Source organism: Vipera berus (assembly GCF_964194415.1).
Source record: "Vipera berus genome assembly, chromosome: 4".
Classification (NCBI taxonomy): Eukaryota; Metazoa; Chordata; class Lepidosauria; order Squamata; family Viperidae; genus Vipera; species Vipera berus.
Window position 1 is genome coordinate 105,237,247 of NC_138206.1, and position 25,284 is coordinate 105,262,530.

General features: G+C 38.6%; 1 protein-coding gene across 1 annotated transcript; it reads right to left on the reverse strand.

Annotated features, from left to right (window-relative positions):
- Positions 1-13,802: 13,802 nt before the first annotated feature.
- On the reverse strand, positions 13,803-23,310 carry DHPS (deoxyhypusine synthase). Its single transcript, XM_081326835.1, has 9 exons — positions 23,096-23,310; positions 21,228-21,392; positions 20,280-20,401; positions 19,970-20,066; positions 19,569-19,655; positions 18,106-18,211; positions 16,192-16,295; positions 15,351-15,476; positions 13,803-15,191 (listed from the first exon to the last, which is right to left on the reverse strand). The coding sequence occupies exons 1-9, from the start codon at positions 23,297-23,299 to the stop codon at positions 15,096-15,098; spliced, it is 1,107 nt and encodes a 368-aa protein (XP_081182961.1). The 5' UTR covers positions 23,300-23,310; the 3' UTR covers positions 13,803-15,095.
- Between the last annotated feature and the right edge of the window lie 1,974 nt (positions 23,311-25,284).

Below are 25,284 nucleotides of genomic sequence, written 5' to 3' on the forward strand. Positions count from 1 at the left end.
TCTGGTAAATGCTGTTATCCATGTCTTCATTAATAGTACATTATTGCTATAGGCATCCATGGGGAAAAAGAGCAAGGGCAGAAATAATGAAAGACACATGAGCAGCAAGATTGAATAAACTGAGATAATGAATGATGAATTAAATGCAGTTTTCCAAACACTGTATTGTCATAACTGCTGGTAGGCTCGTGGAGATACTCAGCAAGGAGGGGACATAAGGAAAAGTGTGCAATGATTTCACCATGCAAATGCCACAGTATGACCTGGATGACTGAGAATTTCCATAAACATTTGCCACAGTATATGTATTTGCATGATATAATCAGGAGACAACACATACGAACACTGCAAAATTGTCAGAAGGTTGGCATCAACAGAGTTTGCTGCAGATGTCATTGATGATTACATCTGTGGTTATTTAGCATAGATGGCCAGATTGATGGGCAGACTCAATGTTGTCATTAGGATGGAAGCTACTGGTTTTCTATTGTTATACATCCAAATAGATGCAGAATGTACATCTTGGCAAGGATGCCTCTCCATAAGTCATGTTCTGACATCAGGAGGAAAAAAAAAGAAATTTCGGCATATACACTGCATTGCAGAGACATATGCAAACCAAATGTCACAGTTTGATTCCTGGAGAGCCGAAGATATACTCAATGTCTTATAATGTCTGAGTCAGGTTAATGCTTCTCTCCAGTAGTCAGACCCCTTGTGGACAATTGTCTGGAAGTCCCGTTCCAGACAATACATTTTCAGACCAAGTCATATAGACCATAACAGTTTCAGAAAAGAACAACTACATGACCAAGGAATTAGAAACTGAGTTCTCAAAGAAGAGATTGAAAGAAATTGGTATTTTCATATTCGAGAAGACAGCAGGGGAAAGAGCCATAACACTCCTGAAAGCACAAAAGTATAACTTACGAGAAAGCAGTTGTTGTGATTCAGGGTCAGCCTGTGGGTTCGGCAGTTGGGTTGGACGACTCAGAGGAGGAGGAGGGGGGTGTTGAAGACCTTGCTGAGGGGGTTGAAGATCTTGCTGATGAGAGCCCTCAGCCAGGCCCCTCCCACTTGGTCACCACGGAGACCCAGCTGTGTGAGCCTGACAGCGTGGATGAAGATGACCCACAGCTGGCCCTGTTCAAGGACACCCGACGCAGGAGGCAGTCAATTAGGAGTAAACAGAGGAAGGCAATGGGGCTTCTCGGAAGGAGGCAGAGAGAAGCCACGCCCTGAACTCTATATAAGGGGAATGTGTGGGGAGGGCTGGTTTGCTGAAGGCAACCGCTTGGATAGTTCGTGTTTCTTAAAGCTCCTGTTTCTTGGTTCGTGTCTTGTTTGTTTTTGTAGCTATAAATTTGGCAGGCGTAATTCCAGCCTCTTGCCGTTTGTAAAGGGGTTGTCCCTGCCTTTTCTGCAGGGCTGGTAGCAGGCTGGTACAGAACAGCAGTGATGTGTTTTCTGTCAACCCAGAATGTGAAATACAGAATATTAGTCATAAATTAAAGTACGACAGATTACAGCTAAATGCAAGAAATCTATTGAACAACCATTTATAAGGAATATTTTAATTTTGATTAAAGCAGAGAGCTTGATTTAAAGCTCCTCCAATTATGTTTCTTTAAAATGGATGTTTTAGCAAACACACACTTAACTAAAACACAATTCTATGTTTTACAAGAGGCAAAGATAATATATCTCGTAAGCAGAAGCTCTTGCCTTGATCAGTGTCTTACTCAGATCTGGAGGATTCAGAGTCTGAATGTTCCCGCAAGCTTCTGCCTCATCTTACATGATTGAAATACTCTTTGTAGACACCTTTGCTTGCATGTTCTTTCAGGCCCCTGGTTCATGAGGAAGGCAACACAATGTAGAGGCTTTACACATGTACAGACATTATCCTAAGGACATTAATGTTCAATACCTGAATGTCTTATGGAACGTCACTTGAGCAAAGTTGACTAAAGGTGCAAGCTTATCCAAAGCAGTGCTATGATGAGCATTCTACATTTGAGAAGATGTGAATAAGTTTAAAAGTAATGCTATTGCAGTGAGAAATGGCAATGGCTACCATAGCTTTTTTTGAACTATCTCTTGATTACCAGAGATATACTGGATTTCAGTTCCCTGAATTATCATTTGGGAATATTCCTGGGAAAGTTGAACCAAGCTTATGCATGTAGCAAAAGGGCAAAGCAGGCTGCATTTAGCAAACTGCTTGAATCCTACAGAAAATCTGAGCTGGCAGAAAAAACAAGAAAATTAAGATAGAAGATCTAGGAAAGTTAGGGAGGAAAGGAGGGTTAAGATGTTATAATAAACTAAAAGTAACTTAATATAGGGATTAGAACTTCAGGAAAAAAACACATTAAAGAGAAAATAAGCATTTAAGAAGAATTTTGCTAGATCATAGCAAAATCATGAATCTCATCTAATCCATTGTTCCCACAGAGCTTCAGAAATGAGAAGCTTATTCCAAGCTTCACGTGAACTAGAATAATAAGTCCAATCTGTGGCTTATGCCTAGTTTTAATGCTGTTATCCTGAATGTAACACAAACAACAGTAGCTGAGAGGATTACTGCAAATTTTCCAGCTTTTTTGCCCCATATTGGTATTTACATAATTACCAGTTCTATTGCTTCTAAAATCGCCACTCCTCTGGGAAGGCAGAATAGAGTGAACATTTCTGATAATGGAACAGCTGTGCTATGAGGGACCAGGCCTAGAGGCATGCTACTCATAGGATAACTACCAACAGGATTCAATGAACTGAAATAATGACTAATGAATTATATGTGATTTTCCAAACATTGGTATCAGCGTAGCATGGCAGTATGTTTATAAGGGTGTTCAGTGCAATGGGAATGACTTTATCACCAACCAGCCAGGCACAGAATCCCTTCACAGTAGGAATTAGTAAATGGCTGCAGGCTTAGTTTCTGAGAATAATGATGAAGCCAGAAAAATAATGAAGAGGGAGGGACACAGAGCAGTTTCTATACTGTGTCTTTACATTAATCAGTCCTGACTGTTAACAGTTGTGTTTCACTGCCTTAAGGTATTTTATTCCAAGAAAGGACACTATTGGTAAACATAACCCAATTTGGATGAAGGAATAGAAGGGGAGTTCATCAAAACTGGAGATGACACAACACTGGCAGGAATAGCCAACACCCCAGAAGATAGGCTTAAGATCCAGATGGATGTTGACAGATCTGAACACTGGGCCCTATCTGACAAAATGAAATTCAGTGGAGAGAAAAGTAAGGTTTTACACTTAGGCAAGAAAAAAAACAAATCTATAGGTACATTAGATGTACCTATTAGATTAGATGAAACTTGGCTCAATAGCAGTAACTGTGAGGGGGATCTTGGAGTCCTGGTGGACAATCACTTAAATATGATTCAGCCGTGTACAGCTAAAAAAGCCAATGCAATCCTAGGTTGCATTAACAGAGGGATAGAATCAAGTTCACATGAAGTAGTGATTTTGATTCTATCCTTCTGTTAATATCCCTGTTAGTACCACTTTATAAAAGCTTAGTAAGACCACACTTGGAATACTGTATCCAGTTTTGGTCATCATGTTACAAAAAATATGTTGAGACTCTGGAAAGAGGTCAGAGAAGTACAACAAAGATGATTAGGGGGCTGGAGGCTAAAACGTATGTAGAATGGTTGCAGGAATTGGGTATATCTAGTCTAGTTAAAAGAAGGACTACAGGTGACATGATAGCAGTATTTGAATATTTGAGGGGCTACCACAAAGAAGAGGGGGTCAACCTATCCCAGTCCTCCAGTCTGTCCTACTCAGTTTCAGACAACCAGAGGAAAAAGAAAGTTTTATCAAGTTCAATTCTCCAAGGCAAGACAAGAAACAATGGATGGAAACTAATCAAGGACAGAAGCAATCAAGAACTAAGGAGAAATTTCCTATCAGTGAGCACAATTAATCAATGGAACATCTTGCCTCCAGACGTTGTGGGTGCTCTATTACTGGAGGTTTTAAGGAAGAGATTGGACAACCAATTATCTGGAATGATGTATGGTCTCCGGCTTGAACAGTGGGTTGGACTAGAAGACCTCCAAGGATCCTTCCATTTCTTTTTTCTGGTATTATGATACTAACAGCAGTGTTGATTAAAAAAAAAATATTACTTGTTATTGCCACAATCTTGGAAGCAGAAAAGAATTCCAGATGCAGAGGTACTTCCATTCCTAATCCTTCTTGGTGAATGTGTCTCCACTCAGATCAGGGAGATATATTGTTTGTCTACAGTTATCTCTCTGACACACAGACACACACAAAATGAACACTTCATTTTACCTAGATAGCACTTCAATTTAGTATACAGGTAGTCTTTAACTTACAATTGTAATTGCAACCACAATTTCAGTCATAAATCATGATAGTTGTAAAGTGGGTCATCACATGAGCACACCTGATTTTGTGACCATTTTTGTGGCAGTTAAGTGAACATGACAGTTATAAAGTGAACACTGTGGTTATTAAGCAACACTGTGGTTATTAAGCAAATGTTTTATTACTTTGGGGTGTTTTTTCTTGGAAACTATAAGTAAACATTGGTGTCTGACAAAAAATCATCTATAGTAGTCATGTAACTGCAGGATATGACAGACAGTCATAAATGTGGACTGGTTGCTAAGCACCCAAAATGAGGTCACATGACTGCTGGGGGATGTTGGAACTTTGAGTACGGATCATAAGTAGCTTTTTCAGGATCCGTCATAACTTTAAACAGTTGCTAAGTGATCAGTAGTAATTCAAGGAGTATCTGTCCTTCATCTAATCCATTCCCACCTCTGGATACCTATCAGGCATCACCCTATAACCTGAATTATATTGCAGATAAATTGTTTTTAGGTCAACATATGTATAGCATCCAACTTCAAAACATGATTAAATCAATATTCTGTCCAATATATTGAAAAAAACTTTGCTATCTACTTTGCTATCTATTGTGCTTGTTCCCAAGTTCATTCAGGCCCAGGTGTTAGTCCAGTTTGGCCAGACTTAGAAAGGTTACCTTGAAATAGCTTTAATCATGATTAACAAGTCATTTGGTCTCCATAAGTCTGCTGAAAGCATTAATGCTTCTGAACTCATCTTTCTGTTTATAGCTACTAAAGAATAGAATAGAATAGAATAGAATAGAATAGAATAGAATAGAATAGAATAGAATAGAATAGAATAGAATAGAATAGAATAGAATAGAATAGAATAGAATAGAATAGAATAGAATAGAATAGGAAGGGACCTTGCAGGTCTTCTAGTCAGCCCCCATTTAAGCAGGAGAACCTATGCCATCTCAGACAAGTGACTGTCTAGCCTCTTCTTAAAAATCTCCAGTGATGGAGTGCCCATTATTTCTGGAGACAAGCTGTTCCACTGATTAATTGTCCTCACTGTCAGGAAGATTATCCTTAATTCTAGGTTGCTTCTCTCTTTGTTCAGTTTCCAACCATTATTTCTTGTCCTGCCTTCTGGTGCTTTGGAGAATAACGTGACCCCCTCATCTTTGTGGCAGCCCCTCAAATACTGAAATACTGCTATCATGTCTTCCCTATTTCTTCTTTTCTTTAGACTAGCCAAACCTAAGTCCTGCAGCCGTTCTTCATATGTTTTAGTCTCCAGGCCTTTGATCAACTTTTTTCCAAACTCTCAACATCTTTTTTGTGATATGGTGACCAAAATTGGCTGCAATATTTCAGGTGTGGTCTTACTACGGTTTTATAAAACAGTACTAATACTTCGCATGATCAAATTTTTCCAATATTGAAATAACCAGGATTCAGGCTGGATTTCAAGATGAAAATATACACATATATACGTACATAAAAGTCTATTTCCTATATTTTTGATTTCTTTCTAATTTATTTGTTTTCATCTATAATAATTCTTTTATGATTAATAACATTTATTCCTATCAACATCTCTTCTACAAATATCAGCACTGCCCTAAAACACTGAAATAGTCTAATGTCTTATAATTTAAATTGTCTATGAATACTTTATGACACCATTATAAATTAGGAATGCAAAGCCCACTTTTATAAGTATCTGCAGTGTGATAATTTTACTTTATATGGACTAGAATGTGCTGTTAAGCTCTTAATATTTTATCCTGAATCTCACATGTTCAGGATAAAATAAATTAAAAATTAGGATCTCTCTTTTAATTATTTTTTTTAATTAATTAAGATAGTTCCAACTGAGTTGATCCACCTATATTATGTTTTGATGCCTAATTCAGTTGATACAATTTAGGAAATATTTAACTAATCAGATTACCAATACAACACATTTCACTAATTAATAGGTTTGTGTGGTTTTGTATAAATGTAAAATAGAGTAATTCCACTTTATCTTTACATGTTTTTAACTATATAGTGTTAGCCATTAAAGCTCGGCTTCTGGAAGTTTTGTATCACCCTAACTCTGCATAGAGTTATATTATTTATTCCTCTTATGAATAGTAAATATGGGTGAGAAAATTCTGCACAGATTTTGCTTCCTTGAAGCAAAGCATCAGATTACTATTATCAAAGTACAAGAGTGCTTGATGACACAATCAAGAATCTCCATAATTCATGTTGATCATTCCATTTAGAAGATATAATCATATGCAGTACAGGAATAAATTACAGTAAATTGTCTGCTTAGAACTCCGTATTTATTTAAAATAGAGTGATCATGGTGCTAATAAACTAGCACTGTATTATTGTGTCTTATTTTACAAGGACTTCTTATGTTCCTTTAATTTCTATCATTAGATTGTTAATAACCTTTTGCTGGTATTATTTTTTCTCGCTTTAATAACCAAAGTGTTATGAATGCTTTCATTGGTAAATCAAAGTGAAATAGAAATAAAATGGCAAACACAATTATTTTTGCTTAGTAAAAAAAAAGGTCTTGCAATTCCAGAGCATATAAGCAGAACTGCTTAAGGGGTTAGACCAACAGTGCTTTAATTTAACTACAAAATTAAACCTGAAAATGGTAAAACAGCAACAGTACTTTAAATATACAATATAAATTAAAATGTAGAATATTCTCTAGTGCAATGAGAAGTACTATACGTGCTAATGTCAATGTCTCAACTAAGTATAGCTGAAGCAAAAGCAACGCTAAATATTTGTTATTGTAGTCGTTGTGGTATATGTTAACAGTATCTGAGAAAATTGACAGTATTAATAATCCCAAGAAGTCGTGAAGTATTTTAACCAGCAGGAAAGGACTGGATTTTTTTGTTTTATTTTTATAGAATGGTATTAGAAATTTTAAAAATGCTTTATATAAAAAATACATAAATAGAAACATTTATGTTGTAGAAATCTAAGTTTTATCCCTGCTATGGGCCCCTATAGGATAACAGAATATCGTATAGTGGGGTTTTGTTGTTTTTGGTTTGGTTCCTGGGGAAAAAAATTAGAAAGATGAAAATTGTAGAAGCTGAACAGAAATCAAGAGATGAAAAAAGTGGGTTAGGCGTAAGTAAACACTTATGTTCTTACATATCCTCATTAATACACCGTACCTTGTCTCTTTATTGTTTCATTTGGTTTAGTATAAATATGCTTCTATTGTTCATTAGTATCTGATCCTTTTAATCCTTAACACTGGTACGGGTGATTACGTGAGGTATTTTCCCCTCACTTGTCCTTGCTTTCTTGAAAGTTTAGGTGAGGTTAATGTAGTGCAGAGCTGCTTAAAAATGATGTGGATGAGACATTGATGTAAGAAACACAACTGCATGAAAAGAGAGGGAATATGTTCATAAGATATTATGGAACAATATATAAAATAAACTTGTATTATTTATTGCCAATTTCCAATGTAGTATTTGTTGTTTTAGATTTGTATTACTGTTTTAATTGGGCATGGGTTTAATCTTTTTTAATTTTTGTATTGTCTTTTTTATATATGCCCTGTGAACCGCCCTGAGTCCCTACCAAGGAGAAGGGCGGTATACAAATTAAATAAAACTTAAACTTAAACTTAAACTTATCACCTGTCATGGGTGAAATGTTTTCCACCTCTCTATATCTCTCCCCCTCTCCCTCCTTTTCTCTCCCCCTCCTCTCCTCTCCTCTCCCCTTCCCCTCCCTCTTCCCTCCCCTCCTTGTTTCCAGTGGTTTGAATGACCATATTATTAAACTCGTGACAGTCGGAACTCATAATAACTTATTGTAGGTCCTTAGTAGTCAAGAGTTTGTTTTATCCTTTTTCTGAATATTTGTGCATATTTCCATGAATGATACTGGAAGCAGGTGCTTTGCTTTACAGAAATCCAGCTTCTTTATTTACTTAGCTGTAAAATTGTTGTTAAAAGTTGGGTATCCCAATGAGGGAAGTCAGCTCCCCAGAAAAGGAAATATTATTTTATTTCCTAAAAAGATATTGAAGAACCAGGAAAGGATGTCCAGTTTTCTTAAGAGCCCAGGTCTCCTTCCCCCAAGCAGAAAACAAGTTCTATAGACATGCAAATGTAAACCATCAAGAAGGTTGGAGCTATAAGTTTAGGAAGACAAAGGCCTAAAATCTATATATACCAGCCCCAGGAAAGCAGGATATGACCTTTGGACATAATAGGATTGACCCACAACCATCAAGAATACCAGAAAGGCACACCCAGACTCAGGTCAGAATACATGACACAGGAAATACAAAGCCTGAAAGAGGAAATAACTCCAAACAAAGAGTCCAGAGGATATAAAACCCACTCCCTACATGTGTTCAGTCCTTTTTCTGCTGGAGCCATCTTTCTGTCTGGCTTTCCTCTGCAATACACTGTAACCTTCTTCCTAAAGCAGTCGCCATGTTGTTTATCCCCGGCTTGGATGGAACCATGATGAAGACTTTTCTTCCTACACCAAGAAACCTGGTGGATATAAGAAAAGCATTTGTGGGTACCATATTGCCTATGCTTCTCTGATGAGATCTGCATTCAGTGGGAATATAGCATTACACTCCAATGACTTTTGAGATTGGTCAGAATTTGTGACCGAGGGGGAAACTTTGTGTCTCCATCAACTAACTGTTGCCTAAATGTCATCACAAATATATTAGAATAGGCAACTAGAAAACTAGGAAAGAGTCACCATCGTAATGAAAGGTCTGTAGGAAACCAGTATGAGGGTATTCATATTTATTGTGTAGCACAGGTAGCCAGTCTGAAGGTTCTTTACAGTCCTCCCAGAAGCCTCTAGAATGATCAGGGCTGAACATTTCAGAACCGTTGGTTAAAAAAAAAATTCTTATTCTGAATATTGACATCTACGTATCTGGATGTCATGAAAGTTGTATGAGGCTAAGAAGACTACAGAAAAACAAAGACACCTGGGGGAAGCTGAAGAGGATAGGGAGCCTTGCTTTTAAATTGCATATTTCTGATGATTTTAACAGCTTAGATTAGGAAAGCAAGCAAGATACCTTTGCTCCTATCGTTGCTATCGGAACACAATATAAAGCAGGAGATTTTAATACTGTGAAAGGAATGCTGATTTGTGAGATTACATTACAGCAGAATTACTGACATTCCCATCCAGCTATAGTTTCTGTGCCTGGAAATAAAGTGTTATATATGTATATATTTTCCAGTGCTGGATGATCAAAAAGGCAGGATGAGGAAAAAAAAAACAATGAGAGACTAACTGTATGCCATTTTTAAAGATATTTATGGAATCATCTTTCCTTTTATCTGTGCATTTATTGCCAAAGCCTTCTGACATTTATTGGATCCAAATATATATATATATATATATATATATATATATATATATATATATATATATATATATATATATATATATATATGGGACGTGGGGGCTCAGTGGGTTAGGACGCTGAGCTTGTCGATCAGAAGGTCGGCAGTTTGGCGGGTCGAATCCTGAGTGGCGCATAACAGAGTGAGTGCCTGTTACTCGTCCAAGCTTCTGCCAACCTAGCAGTTCGAACGCATGTAAAAATGCAAGTAGAAAAATAGGGACCACTACGGTGGGAAGGTAACAGCGTTCCGTGTGCCTTTGGTGTCTAGTCGTGCCGGCCACATGACCACGGAGATGTCCTCGGACAAGCGCTGGCTCTTCGGCTTTGAAACGGAGATGAGCACCGGCCCCTAGAGTCGGAAATGACTAGCACGCATGTGTGGGGGAACCTTTACCTTTATACACACACACACAAAAAAAAAAAAAATAAGTCACATTTTGAACAAACTGCTTGCCCAGTCACTTCTTTGGAAAGTTATATGCTTGTACAGTAAATGAAACTTGTAGCTTGAAAATTTTGTTTTTCCCTGATTTACCATCTCACAGACTAAGAGTCCTACAGCATATTCTGCATAGTTAGGGAGGACAGATTGATGGGAGAAAGACAAAGAATCAGCATTTGAAAGCCTGTGAATACTAGGAATACTAATTAATCCTGGTAGTATTGAGCAGAATCTAGAATGTATATGGATAGATAGATAGATAGATAGATAGATAGATAGATAGATAGATAGATAGATAGATGTTGTTGTTAGCTGCGAAGTCGTGTCCGACCCATCGCGACCCTATGGACAACGTTCCTCCAGGCCTTCCTGTCCTCTACCATCTTCTGGAGTCCATTTAAGTTCACGCCTACTGCTTCAGTGACTCCATCCAGCCACCTCATTCTCTGTCATCCCCTTCTTCTCTTGCCCTCAATCTTTCCCAGCATTAGGCTCTTCTCCAGTGAGTCCTTCCTTCTCATTAGGTGGATAGATAGATAGAATATATACATGCTCCTTTTTGAAGCCCTTCCCTTCACTTGACCTGTAATTGCATTAGATTGCTTTGCAATGATTTCAGAGCAGATGTGAAATAAAAAAAAAAATAAAGGGGAAAAAACCATCTTAACCTATGGAGATGACATTCTTACAATATTAAGTAGAAAAATTTCAGGACTGAAGTTGCGTGTTTTTTTTTTACTACAAAATTGTTTACATAAAATTCTTCTGTTTGGCTGGGGAAATTATTAATTAAAGGCAAGAGTAGCCTTAATATTAGATGACAGTAAAAAAAATCTTGGACTGGACAGCCAGTTGTCTGAAATGTTATAGGTTATCCCACTCAGGGAATGAGTTGGGACCTCCAACTTAGTTATTCTACAATTTTTGTCTATGTTTAGTAAACCAAACCATGTTCTATAAACTCTATAAAGTTCTATAACTTTACATACATACATTCATGCAATAATAAAGTTTTATTAAATCCATCCCCAACATTACTGAAAGAATGTTAAATTGGATTCTGTATATGAAAGAATGTGTAAGGAGAAATAATAGGATTTTGGCCAGGATAAATCTCTGAGAATCTCTCAGCTCTCCAAGGTAGATCAGATAGAAAACCACTGTTATGAAAGCTAATGCTATTTTTATTGTTAGGTTACATTAATAGACTATTGCAAGAATGTGATTTTCCCTTTTACCTCCTTTATCTTTAAGAGAACTAGAAAAGGTCAAGCTTGAGTTGCTTTTTCAAATTACATTTCTGCCTCAAGACTCTAATTTCTTGTGTCTGAATATTGTCTTGGTGGTTGTGGGTCTTTGTTGTGGTCCTCAAGGTTATTGCCATTGTCCATTACAGAATCCTTTTGGCCTGACTCATCTCACATTGAAACTCAGAATCTTTAATCCATTATCTGAATACTTCTAGCCTCAGAATAATAAGAGATCAGGGACCAGATAGAATGAGCAGTTTGTTTATAACATTCAACCATCATGTTGACCTATAGTAAACAGTTCCTCACGACCAAGTTAAGCTCTAGTCAGGTAACAGACTAATCAGATAATAATGGATTCAGTTCTAAATAGTCTCATCATTAGTCCCAGTGCTGTATTAGGCATTTATTCATTCAGTCATTTATACCCTTCCTTATTTATTAGTCTTGGGATGAGGAGAGATCTTAGGAAACCAATCTGTATTTTTTCCTAGATTCTGAGGTTAGAACAAGGCCCAATTGGATCATACATAACTGTTTTAAGTGGTTTCATGATGATTTATATTGTAGCAGATAAGTGCCCCCAGCATCACCACCACCCCATTCCCAAAGAATATTAACATGTCGTTCATATCTCAGAACTGTTTTTTTTATAGGCATACAATTTGGACCTTTTAAATAAGGGAGAGGGAGAACAGTGTACAGTCAATGTTTGCAGTAAGCAGAATTACTGGAAAACAAATGAAAACTCAGCTGTAAGGTATGCTTCCTAAAATTTTTTATTGATTGTATATGAGGGTAAAAATGGAGGGGAGGAGAAAGTAAACTATGATGACTTGTATAATTGTTTCTTTGATGGCTTATTGCAAAAATTGGGATTTTTGTTTAGCTTTCTGAAGACAGCTATGGGAGGATACGATAGCCCTTTTCAAATTCCTGAAAAGGCATAATTGAGATCAAGGTAGAAATTTGTTCCCTAGCACCTGAAAATGGAGGACATGAAAAAATGGGTGTGTGTTATACAGTAGTGGCCAAAATTGAGGAAACCTTTTGGGAAAAGTATACAGTAGAAATGCCACCTTTGGTTAAGTTTCCACCAATTTTTCTTCTTGTTCACTTAATAATACTATTTTACATCGCTTTCTGGGCAACCAGTCAACTCTTTGCACCATTACTTTAATTTTATTACATTTTACAAGCTCACTAAATGAAAGAACACAAAAAAAACCCAACCAACTTGATAGCGATCACATAACATACTGACACAATGTCCTCCTCTCAGCTTCAATACATGACATCAATAACTGAATCCTAATGTGATACGATTGGCTCATTGCCAAAACAAGATGACACCTGATTGGCTCTATAAACACTCATGCTCATTGGCTACAATCAGATGAAGGAAACCTAGTAGATATCAACTTAAGAAAGTTGTGCTTCCTTTTTCTGGTTATTTGGCTATAACTTTTCATAGAATACAGTACAGATAATTGAACAAACTTTGTTGTATTACAATCTTGATTAAATTATCTTTCCATTGATATATGAGCCTTGGTGGAGCAGTGGGCTAATGCCTCCTTAAGTAACACCAGCTGCCTGCAATTAGTGCAGGTTCGCATCCCACCAGGCTCAAGGTTGACTCAGCCTTCCATCCTTCCGAGGTAGGTAAAATGAGGACCCAGATTGTTGGGGGCAATAAGCTGACTTTGTAATAATGCCGCTTGGGGGGGGGGGCGAAAGCCCTAATAAGCAGGCATATACATAGAATGAAGGCTATTGCTAAGCACATTGGTTTGTGCTTAGATTGTAAGCCACCCTGAGTCTTCGGAGAAGGGCGGGATATAAATGGGATTAAAATAAAATAAATAAATAAAATATAATTTTATGGTACTTCTCCAAAAAACAAACAAACAGTGGCATTACTAGCCATCAAACCTCAAAAATATGTTTTTCTCAAAAGGTTTCCACAATTTTGGCCATTACTGTAGAAAGGCAAATTCTGATGGGACTTTAAAAAAAATAAATCCCAGAAGTAAGAGCAATTGATTACAGAAGCCAATCACCCACAAAGATTATGGACTTCCCATCCCTTGATATATTTAAGCAGAGACTTGACAGCCAGCTCTCATGATGCCTCATGTACAGAGATTGTGTCTCATAAAGAACCAATATTGGGAATCCTGTAACCCAAAGCCATGTTAATGATAACTATATGTCTGAATCTTGGGAGAAAGGAAGAAAAAAATGTAAAACATTATATATTAGAAATAAAACTATGAATAAAACTCCATATATTAAGTGAACATGTGAATTATAAGTAGTGGGCACATTTCCAGTGCTGTTTTCCTCTGTGAAATAATGTGATCTGTATTAAAATGATGAGTTTTTCATGGATCTGTTTATATATAAAAGATAGGATTATGTGAACCAGAAATAAATTGTTGAATTTTAAGAGGTGATCAATTACTAAAATTGTTTATATATGCTGAGATGAAAGAGGAACTCATTTCTTTATACATTTCTTTTTGATTATTGTATTTTCTTTTTTTTCTTTATATTTTTTCTGCACCTTATTTTCTAAAAAGTTTGCATTAGTTTCTTATTGGTGTTCTTTTAATATTTAATAAAACTATTAGAAATAAAAAAAAATATTTTGATTACTCAAACCCAGTATTAAATTATTTTCTTTTCCAGACACGTTAAAAATTATTTTGGGAGCAACTTTAAGAGGAGCTACTTTATCCAAAGCTACTGGAGGCTTTCAACTTCAAGTTATACTGTACATCTGAGTTCTTTGCCAAAAAGCTTTTAAAATAATTGAAGTCCATTATTTAATTTCCATTTCCCCATATTATATAAACCAAAACTGTATCATCTCTGAAAGCCCACCAAAAATGCAGAATATTAAATATATTGTTCAACAAACTATTTTTTCAATCAACTTACAAATTTGCCCCAGAAAGAATTTAAAAACAAAAAAACAAAAAAACCTTAAATAATGGCGGTTGTTAACTCAGAAGCACAAAAAAGTCACAAAATGTCACGGTCACTTGGATGGCAAAAAGGCACCCAAAGAACTAAAACGCTCATATGTTTAAAACCTTCAGTGGTTTATTACAAAATTATGGCTCTTAAGACAATTCCACATAAAAGAACTTGAATAAATATCACGGGCTGACTAATAAGACAGGAGACCAGATCACTGAGGTATGGCCTGGTTCAGTCATTGAAAGACATACACACGTACACACAAATCAAATTCCAGAACCCCTAATGTGTTCCACCATCACATAAAAATCCTTTGGAAGAATTGAGCACATAATTGAGGGTCTTCTCCTTCCCAACTCCACCATATTTTTCAGTACAAGATCCATCATTGCAAGTAGTAATGGTTAGCAGAATTATTACTTCCCACTTTAGATATCATATGCAGACAATTGGGATACAATTTCTGTCCAGTGTGGGGACTGTAGAAGTAGCTATCTGAATGGTCAACATGCTGGACTCTCCGTTCAGCAATTTCAACGGAAGTGCTGACTGATGTTATGCAGGATGGAAGCACGCAGTTCTGAACAGATATAATGCCTCGTGCAGCAGTTCCCAATTTAGTCATTTTTCTTTTCTTGAACAAAAGCATTTGGTTTCTGAGCAAAAGTCTCTGCCACCAGCAATGGGAAAACCAGAGAAGCATCAGCGTAGACCTGATAAGAGAAAAACACAGTAGCTGAGACGACCGGTCCCTCTCCAAAATATTCATCTGTTTTTTCTAAATCAAATTGCCTGTCAGGCTGGTTATAATGGAAGCCCTGGAAATCATGCCCCCATCCCTGTCAGCACATGATCTCTTGTCCCACACATACCTTGATAGGCTTGGCATCCATACGGATCTTTCCCCAGGACACTGCCTCATCAGGCCGAGCTCCCGAATCTGAACCATCAAACTCCTGTGCGGTGTTGACATATACGGAGAAGTCAGCTCCATTTCTCTGGAAACCAAAAAAAAACACCAAACATGGTGACCTCTTAAGACTCAGCTGACTGATTATATCCTTGATTAGATATAGCAGGACTATGAAGGGCACTTCAGTTGTCATTTAAGATCAGCCCTGGTGTAGCTAATCTTTTCCAAAATGCAAGGGTATGAACAAGTGCTCTAGAGCAACTTCAAAAAATGATTATTAGACCCAATAATGATTTAACCTAATATTCTCCACTCTGGCAGAAGAACATCAACATTCCTTGTAGAAGTCTTTCCAAGCCCTACTAAACAGGACAATGTGAAGAAGAATGGCCAAGGCCTGACCTTACATTAAACTTGCAGGGAACAAACTCATAGCATGGGGTCTTCCTGATTACCAAGAATTACCATGACCTCAACTGGAAATTTCAGTTTTGTGGTGATGACCTGTCAATTGAACAACTCAAAGCTATACTCTCATCCATTTTAATTTTCTGGGGAACTATCCAAAGTAAAAATGTTCACCTTCTGCGCTGTTGTCTGGTATAATGGATTACTAGATTGCCTTTAAATATTTGTTTTATTGTTGCAAGCCATTTGGTTAAAAGTATAAGAACTGAGGGATATCAAATAGCACCAAAATGTCTCTATATTCATTTTGCTTAAACAAATATTTCATACCATAGTCTCTCCCTTCCAATTCAACCCTGACTTTGTGGCTACTACACACCACTTTCCCTCACCATCAGATTTGCATTGGCTATGTGGTGCTTAACAAGGCCTCCACCCAAGATGATCATTCCTGTCTTCCTGGCAAAGATGGCTTGGGTATTAATGAGTTTCAGGTCTGTAAGAGAGATGACAATAATGGTTATGATGGAAGTGTTGCGAATAACATTGCACATCTGAACAATAAACCTACAGCTGCTAGCTTTCAACGTACAGAATTTGCTAACCTCAACTTCAATGCAAGAACTCACTGGAAGTTTACACTGTTCACTTGTGATTCCAGTCAGATTGGTGTGTGTGTGTGCTGTACATGTAACATGTACATGTGTACTATATATACATACACAGAAAGCAGTTACCTTCCCACCAAAGTGGTACCTATTTATCTACTCGCATTTGCATGCTTTCAAACTGATAGGTTGGGAGCTGGGATGGAAACTCATCCTGTCACGTGGTACTCAGATCTCAAATGCAGGCTGTCAGCTTTTCGTACATATTTGGAAGAAATAAGTAGCATTACTAAACAAAGAACTGAATGTTCCCTGAGAGTTAGGCTTACTGCATCTATTTACAGGAGCCAATCTCAAGTTTGAAAATTAGGAGGTTTTTAGCTATTTAATTTAACCAACTAAATTGTAATTTCCCAGCACTGGAAAACTCTTGATAATATAACAACTGAAAGTCTCTTTCAAGGCTACCTTTCAACTGCTACCTCAGAAAAACAAACAAACATAAAGTTAAAATAATAAAACGTCAGAGGCAGAAACCATATTTCTATCAAATCTGAATGGATTTTATCATTTGCCTTATTAGCAATAGAGTGTAATATCAATATTTCCAATACTGTATATGGTAATTTTCTACCTGTATGGTACTGCATCTTTGCTTGCTTTTTAGTACTTTTCATTTTAAATATTTATTTCTTTATTCTTTATTCTTTATTAATTGAATTTCTATACCGCCCTTCTCCCAAAGGACTCAGGGTGGCGTACAGGGCAATAAAAGCATTACATACAAAAGTTAAAAGTAAGATTAAATTAATTAAGCCCTAACAATAAATAATTAAAAATACCCCAAACCCTTAAACCAGGCCGGCCTGTTCAAATAAATAGGTTTTCAGATCACGGCGGAAAGAGCGAAGGTCGGGAGCCATCCGGAGCTCAACCGGTAATTGGTTCCCAAGGGCTGGCGCACCCACAGAGAATGCTCTCCCCCTGGGGGCCGCCAGCTGACACTCTCTGACCGCCGGCACCCTGAGGAGGCCCTCTCCGTGGGAGCGCACAGGACAAAGGGAAGATGACGCCGGCAGTAGGTGCTCCCGTAAGTAATCCAGACCCATGCCATTTAGGGCTTTATAGGTCATCACCAGCACCTTGAATCTCACCCGGAAGACAACTGGAAGCCAATGCAGCTCGTGGAGAAGAGGTGTTACATGGGAGTATCGGGAGACCCCCATCACAACTCGCGTGGCCGCATTCTGCACCAGCTGAAGCCTCCGAGTGGTCCTCAAGGGCAGCCCCATGTACAGAGCATTGCAGTAGTCTATACGAGAGGTCATGAGCGCATGAGTGACTGTACGCAGGGCATCCCGGTCCAGATAGGGTCGCAACTGGCATACCAGGCGAACCTGGGCAAAAGCCCCCCTGGTCACAGCTCCTACATGGTCTTCCAAACTGAGCTGTGAGTCCAGGAGGACACCCAAGTTGCGAGCCCTATAGTTCTCCTCTAAGCATCTTGCATGTTACTATAATTTAGTTACTTGATGTCTGTTAATCAGAGTTCAATAAATTTCTATAACTTAAAAAAGGCATACAGCATCAGCTCATAACCCTTGAGCTGCCTTTTTGTCTTAAAGCAGAAGTTGCCAGCAGAATACAGATTGTCGAGGGGCCAACTTATGTTGTAAATATTTAAATATTTTCATTCACCTTCTACGATGTCCAGCACAAGACCTGGTTTCTTATAGGAATGGAAGAAAATCATGTCTCCGAGGGATCCATCCGTTATTGCTGGGCTCAGTATAGGAATGTTATTCTGTTGAGAAAATATAAGTAGCATGGCTCACAGAAGCTAAAGAGGCAATGCCTGCATTTGTTTTATGCATTAAATATTTATATTTCTTCCCTTGGAGCCCAGTTTTTTAAAAAAAATATCTAATGGGGGGGGGAGAACCAGCTATCCACTGGGAAATGAGTGGGACAGCAGCAATACAAAGGTCACGTGCAAGATCATATAAATACAGATAGACCTTGACTCCAAAATTTCCATTGCTAAGCAAGGCAGCTGTTAAGTGAGTTCAGCCCCATTTTATGACCTTTCTTGGCATGTTAAGTGAGTCACTGAACTTACTAAGTTAGTAACATAGTTATTAAGTAAATCCAGTGCTTTTTTTGTAAAAGAAAAAGGTGCCGGAACTCACACATGTCATACAACCCACCTTGCCTACCCTACAAGGTTCCATCCCAAAAAGGTGCCGTAACTCCGTTCTGAGCGTTCTATGAGAAAAAAAGCCCTGAGTAAATCCAATTTCCCTCTTGACTTTGCTCGTCAGGTCACAAAAGGTGATCACATGACCTCAGGACACTGCAACCATCGTAAATACCGTTTCCCTGAAAGTAAGGCCTACCCAGAAAATAAGCCCTAGCTTAATATAAGCACTACCCCCAAAATAAGGCCTAGTTTTGGGGTGAGGCACACACTTAGAAATCAAGCTAGGGCAGGGGAGGGGTGTGTGGATCTGCCCCATGCGCCTTGCACCCACTTACCTTGCAGCCAGGTGTCTCCTCGCCATCCCACTTCTTCTGAGGTGTCTTCTGCAGCCAGGCCTGCATTTCTCAGTCAGGCCTTCATTTCAGGAAACACCACTGCAGCTGAGGATCGAGCTATGGATTCAATCCATAGCTCGGTACTCGGCTGCAGAGGCCTTCCAGAAAGGACTGACTGCGAAATGCAGGTCAGAATGCAGCTGCTCCTTCAGCTGCAAAAGAAGTGGACTGGATGGGCAGGGATGTCAGTGCAGGGGGTGAGTAAAACAAGATACCCCCTGAAAATAAGACTTAGTGTCTCTTTTGGAGGCAAAAAAAGACCTGGTCTTGTTTTTAGGGAAACACGATACATGCCAGTTGTTAAATGTCTGAATTTTGATCATGTAAAAAATGGAGATGCTGCAACAGTTATGTGAAAAATGGTCATAACTCATTTTTTACAGTGTTGTTGTAACTTCAAATGGTCACTAATGGTTGTAAGGTGAGTACTACTTTTATAAAACAGGCCTTAAGGTGATCACAGATTAGAAAAAAAGGAGACACTCCCATTATGTAACAACCAAGACAAGCACATATTCACAAATAAGTCAATAACAGATTAAACAGAAATTCCTTTCTCAGCCTACCTTTTGTGCCCAATAACAGACTGATTCTGGATTGTTGATTTCTTTGCCAAGCCGAGCAATCAGCTTTGACGGAGTCCATTTCATACCCTGAAAGGCAGGGAGGATCAAAGAATGGTTAGACGACACAGATGAGCGTGGGGAAAAGTTAAGCGCAAGGATAAAAATAACTGAATCTAATGAAGAAAAATATAAATTTGGATCATAAGAGTTAGGAATTAATATTATTAGGACTTGGTTTTAATGTTACACTGCCTTCCACCCCTTAGAATGGTTTTTTTTTCCCTGGGTTATAAAGGAAAAAAAACCCCAAAGATTCAAAATTAGCACACACAGTTTGCAATTATCGTAACAGAAAAACAAGTCAGACCTAAGCTTTTCATCCTTAACACTCCAGGTCTCACCTCTGTGTCTTGTTCAGTCACCATCTGGTCCAGGATTGGCATTAGCCAGTCTTCAAACTTGCAGTAATTGTCATTGGGCACCAAGAGATTCCCAATCCTGGAGGAGGGAAAAGGAAATAGCTATTGACCTCTGCCTTGCATTGCTTTTCTACAGTCCATGAATTATAGCATCTTCTCACAACTATATGTGAGATAATATAGGTTATTTTTATAAGAGAAAACCTGAAAGTAATACCAGGTCACAATACCAGTCACCAAGATAGTAAAAGATACTGATTTCTGATGGGGTCAGCACTACCAAAGGAACCACCTGTTAATTCCATTTTGCCGTAATTCTTTCCCTTGCAAACTAAAGTCTCCGATGTAAGTGGGTGCCAAGCATTTGATCAGATCTTCCTCCACACCACCTGCTGTGGTCACCAAAACATCAACCTACAAAATCAAAAGTAACATGATTTATGATTGTATCCTATGATTTACGATTTACCACTTTATTGTTTGTATGTACAGAGAACTTATGTATGTACACTGAGAGCTTATGCATCGGACACAAATTCCTTGTGTGTCCAATCACACTTGGCCAACAAAGAATTCTATTATTCTATTCTATTCTATTCTATTCTATTCTATTCTATTCTATTCTATTCTATTCTATTCTATTCTATTCTATTCTATTCTATTCTATTCTAATTCTATTCCAATTCTATTCCTATTCTACTCCACACTCCACTCTCCACTCCACTCTTTCTCTGTGAAGGATTACTTTCTTTCAGTCTTGCCATCAATCACACAACGTCAATGGCTGATTATCTCTTTTCAGAATGATTGAAAAAATATTTCCCATAACGTCTTTTTTTCCAGGCCTTGTATGGTCATTCAAATGCCAGAGAAACACGTGGTGTAATAAATTCCCCATAATTCTTCTTTCTACAACACCCTCTTCCTTTTCCAAACACATAAACATACTGTCCCAAAGGTGCTTTTTCAGAAGGCAACAGAACTTCCTTGTTTTTTGTTTGAAGATGTTTCGCTTCTCATCCAAGAAGCTTCTTTAGCTCTAACTGGATGGTGGGTGAAGAAGCTTCTTGGATGAGAAGCAAAATGTCGTCAAAGAAAAACAAGAAAGTCAGTTGCCTCCTGAAAAAGCATCTTTGGGACAACTATGACCTGGATGACTGAGAATCTTCAAAGACACATAAACATACTTTTTTTTTTCTTAGAAATCAAAGGTGGAAACATTTTTTTAGTCAAGTCATACCATGTTATGTTGCACCAGATAACGGATGGTCTCACGCACACCTGAGCTGATGAGGTTGGAAGTGAAGCCCAAGAAAATTGTGCAGCCAGTCAGGTGGCGGGAACAGGGATTCAAATCAGCATGATTTCCTTCATCCTCAGCTAATGGCCTCAACTTTGCTTCGATCTGCAACAGAATCCAATTATTTGAATAAAATTCAACCCAGGTGCAACACTGTATTTCAGAGCTCATAGCAGGCAAGAAGGCCAAACAAAACAAAGCTTGTTTACAAAACCAACAAATCTTTGATCTTTTAAGCCACTTATAACTGCCGAAGAAATGGGACAGTCATAGAAAAAAGGTACATTTGATTCAAACAAATGTTTAGTTTACTTCCAGATCAGATAATCGAAAATGCAAGGTGACGTGAAGGAGAAAAAAATGTAAGAGTAATTTATGGGAGAATACCTTCCTTATTTCTAGAATAGTGATGAACAGAATTGTATTACACTTTTCTTTCCAAAAATCTAAGTCTAAATGAATCCTGTTGTTAAGAAAGGTTAAAATAAAGACGTGTGAACTATAATGTGGCTTAGTTTATGGGTAAAAATTAGTTTCATTTTGTGTTTAGAAAATAAGAACATGTTGGTGGATGTGCAGTCTGTAGCAGCATCTGAACATAGAAGAAAAGATGAGAAGGAGAATAGATTATTTTGAGATGAGGTCAGTTGGCAAAGATAAAGAACTACAACCACATATTGATTTTAGTTGTCCTTACAAGTGGTACTTTTGGAAGAGATGTTTTGACAATGGAGACTGTTTTTAAGATACAGCTAAAAGATATAGGTAAAAGTTCTGTACACCGACCTGAAATGTGTTTGTGCAAACAATGAATTTGTTCAATGCTTGACTTCCAGTCATGGGTAGAGAAAAAAAAATCAAAGGAATTTCTACCAAAATAAAAAGGGTTCTTGGGGCACCCACCTTTTTGAAATGATTTCACCCCAAATCTACTTCATTCTCTCATATTACGTACAGATTGCCCATCAAAATCTAGATCATAATTAACATTAACCAGTTGAATTCTATGTTATAATGAGACAATAAGATTAAAGTTCATCATAGTATAACAATAAATAATCTTTCCTATTTCTGCAGACTCATTTTTTGGAATTGGGCAGCCTAAACATTGAGCAAATAAATAAAACTGGCTTTTTATGTGGTGTGCTGAGTATTACCAAAAAGCTGAATGTAGCCAAGTACGAATTCCTGTGATCCAATTGCATTGTAACATAAGCAAGCATAGAGAATCTGACAATGTGAGCAAATAAAAGATACACAGGATAGGCAAGTATGTATATTCACTAAAAGTGAAAATAAGGGTTTGTGATACAATACAATAGAATAATAGAATTGGATCTTAGAGGTCTTCTAGTCCAACCCTCTGCTCAGGCAGGAAACTTCAGACAAAAGAAGTTGTCCAATCGCTTCTTAAAAACTTCCAGCGTTGGAGCATTCACAACTTCTGGAGGCAAGTTGTTGCACAGATTAATTGTTCTAACTGTCAGGAAATTTCTCCTTAGTTCTAGGTTGCTTCTCTCCTTGGTTAGTTTCCATCCATTGCTTCTTGTCCTGCCTTCAGGTGCTTTGGAGAATAGCTTGACTCCCTCTTCTTTGTGGCAACCTCTGAAATATTGGAACATTGCTATCATGTCACCCCCTCCCCCCCCCCAGTCCTTCTCTTCATTAAACTAGATATACCCAATTCCAGCAACCATTCTTTATATGTTTTAGCCTCATTAAGCACATTCAAGGACGGGATCCAGTCTTTTCCTTTCTATCTAGTCTACTGACTCTTCATCCCATTGTGAATCACTCTGGCCACTCACCATTCGATTGATCTCATTCACAGCCTGTCCAAAACTGGTAGCCTGGAAACCAGTGTTGAGATAAGACTGGAGCAAGGCATTATAGTCTAATCCACGGTCAAAGTCATAGCCATGTACAGTTGAGCTCCCTTTAGGAAGTTCTGTGCTGGGCTTTAGTACAGCAGCTACAGCTCCATCAGGTAGTGCACTGGTCACATTCTCCATCAGGTGGACAGTAAAACAATTGGTAGTCTGGGAAAAGAAAGATTTGAGTGTAAAAGATGTTCTGTCTTGTAGCAATTATTACAGAACCATGGATCTACACTTCTTAGATTTCTAGGCCCCTACAGGTTGAGTTTTCCATGTGAGGAAAAAAAATAGTTTGAGTAATTCCCCATTCATTCTCCCATTTTCTGGATGGCCAATTCCATACAAATAGTGATGAACTTGCATTAGCATTTATTCCAGTGAACTATTTCTCTCCAAGCAATTCTGGATAATGACATGCATAATCCCCATTTCCCTTCATTAATTATTTTGCCTCAGTAAACACCAAGAGCCTGGTAGATTGGTACAAATGTATCTGAAATAAACTGTGAAACAGTTGTCAAATTTAGCTAAATTTAGGTTCAATTTCCCCCCCCCCAGAGAAGACAGACATTCCTGAGAGGGATCACACCATAAATCATATGAAAAGAGGAATGAAATAAAAGAACTCTTGGATTGTACAGTGGTTTATCTCAAGTTATTTTTTTATGCTACTTTAAGCAGTTCGTTGCAATACAAAAAATAACAACAAATCAATCATAACAGCCCTGTGAGGAATTCTGAGGACTGCTGGGACTGGAGTTGAACAATGAGGCTCCTTATCTTTGCTCTACCATTCAATACTCTCCTAGGAGATGCAACTTTGCAAATATTCCTGTTCAGGCAATTTCAGGTTTCTGATCATTTTTTATTTGCTAAATCTTTATATGTAATGGAAAAACAATGTTCCTTAGATTCCTGGGAACTCCAGGTTTCAAAGGCATCTGAGAAGGGTGAGTATGCATCTGCCTCTGTGTGTGTGTGTGTGTGTGTTATATGAAATGCAAGGAGGGGGAGACTTGCTGTTCATCAGTGCAACACTGCTTTCATTCTTTCGCATACAAACACACTTCTGTCTATGCCTTGCAAGGTGACATGGATACAGAAGGGGCCCAGTGCTTGTGTCTCCAGGGTCCCACCCTGCTTTTTGTTATGCCTCCACAGAAGAGCTGAAGACTTTGAGACAGGGACTTCTTGCTCCATCTACGATACAGAAGGACAGGCATGCAGGCATACAAAGTCATCATGCCCCAAATGTGAGCCAAATTAAAGAAGACAAACCCACGTCAGTTTGCCAGAGCAACAATACTACAAAACCCCATATTTCAGGCATCCAACGAGTCTCACTGAGCACCAGAGCAGGGACCACAATAAAAGCAATGCAATGTTTTTTGGTGGGCAATCAATGCGATGTAAATACAGGGGTGGGAAATCCTTGGCATTGCCCCCCTCCGAAAAAAAAAACAACAACAACAACCCCACCATCACTTTTAATATCAAAGCGTCCAGATCTCTCCCACTCTCCTGCCCCTTACCTGGAACCTGAAGGAGCCCGGACTAGTCCACGCTCTGGAAGGCGACGAGGGGACTTTTCTCGAGACTCGTAACGAGCTCTGCCACCTCCGGGGCCAACGCGCGGGCGCGCGCCTTCCTTTCTCCCTGGACCTCGGCCAGACAGGGCGGAGCAGGGCAAGGCCAGGCAACCCCCGGACTCCTCGGGTTCCGACGGCCAGCCAAGCGAGAACCGCACCGAGCAGCCGCCGTCGGAGTTGGGCAGAAGAAATGCTTCGCCGCGTCCACTCGCTCCGCCCAACTCTCAGCGGGAAAGGGCTCAACTTCCGCCAGGGAAGCGTTCCCTTTCTCCCTCTCGAAGAGCTCAGGCAGGAAGTCGGCTTCAAGGACGGGCGGAAGCCGGAAGAAGATCGACAGGTGGTCATGTGCCCAGGCTAGTGCTCGACTGGGAACGGGGAGTTTGGGGTTGTTGTTGTTGTGTTTTTTTTTTTTTACAAAAGGGTCGTCAGGGAGTGTCGTGATAGCTCTCTTGCCACGGACTATAAGTCCCATCTCACCCAACAAGCCTTGGAACAGGACCCGAATCTAGATCGCAGTGTTTCTCAAACTTG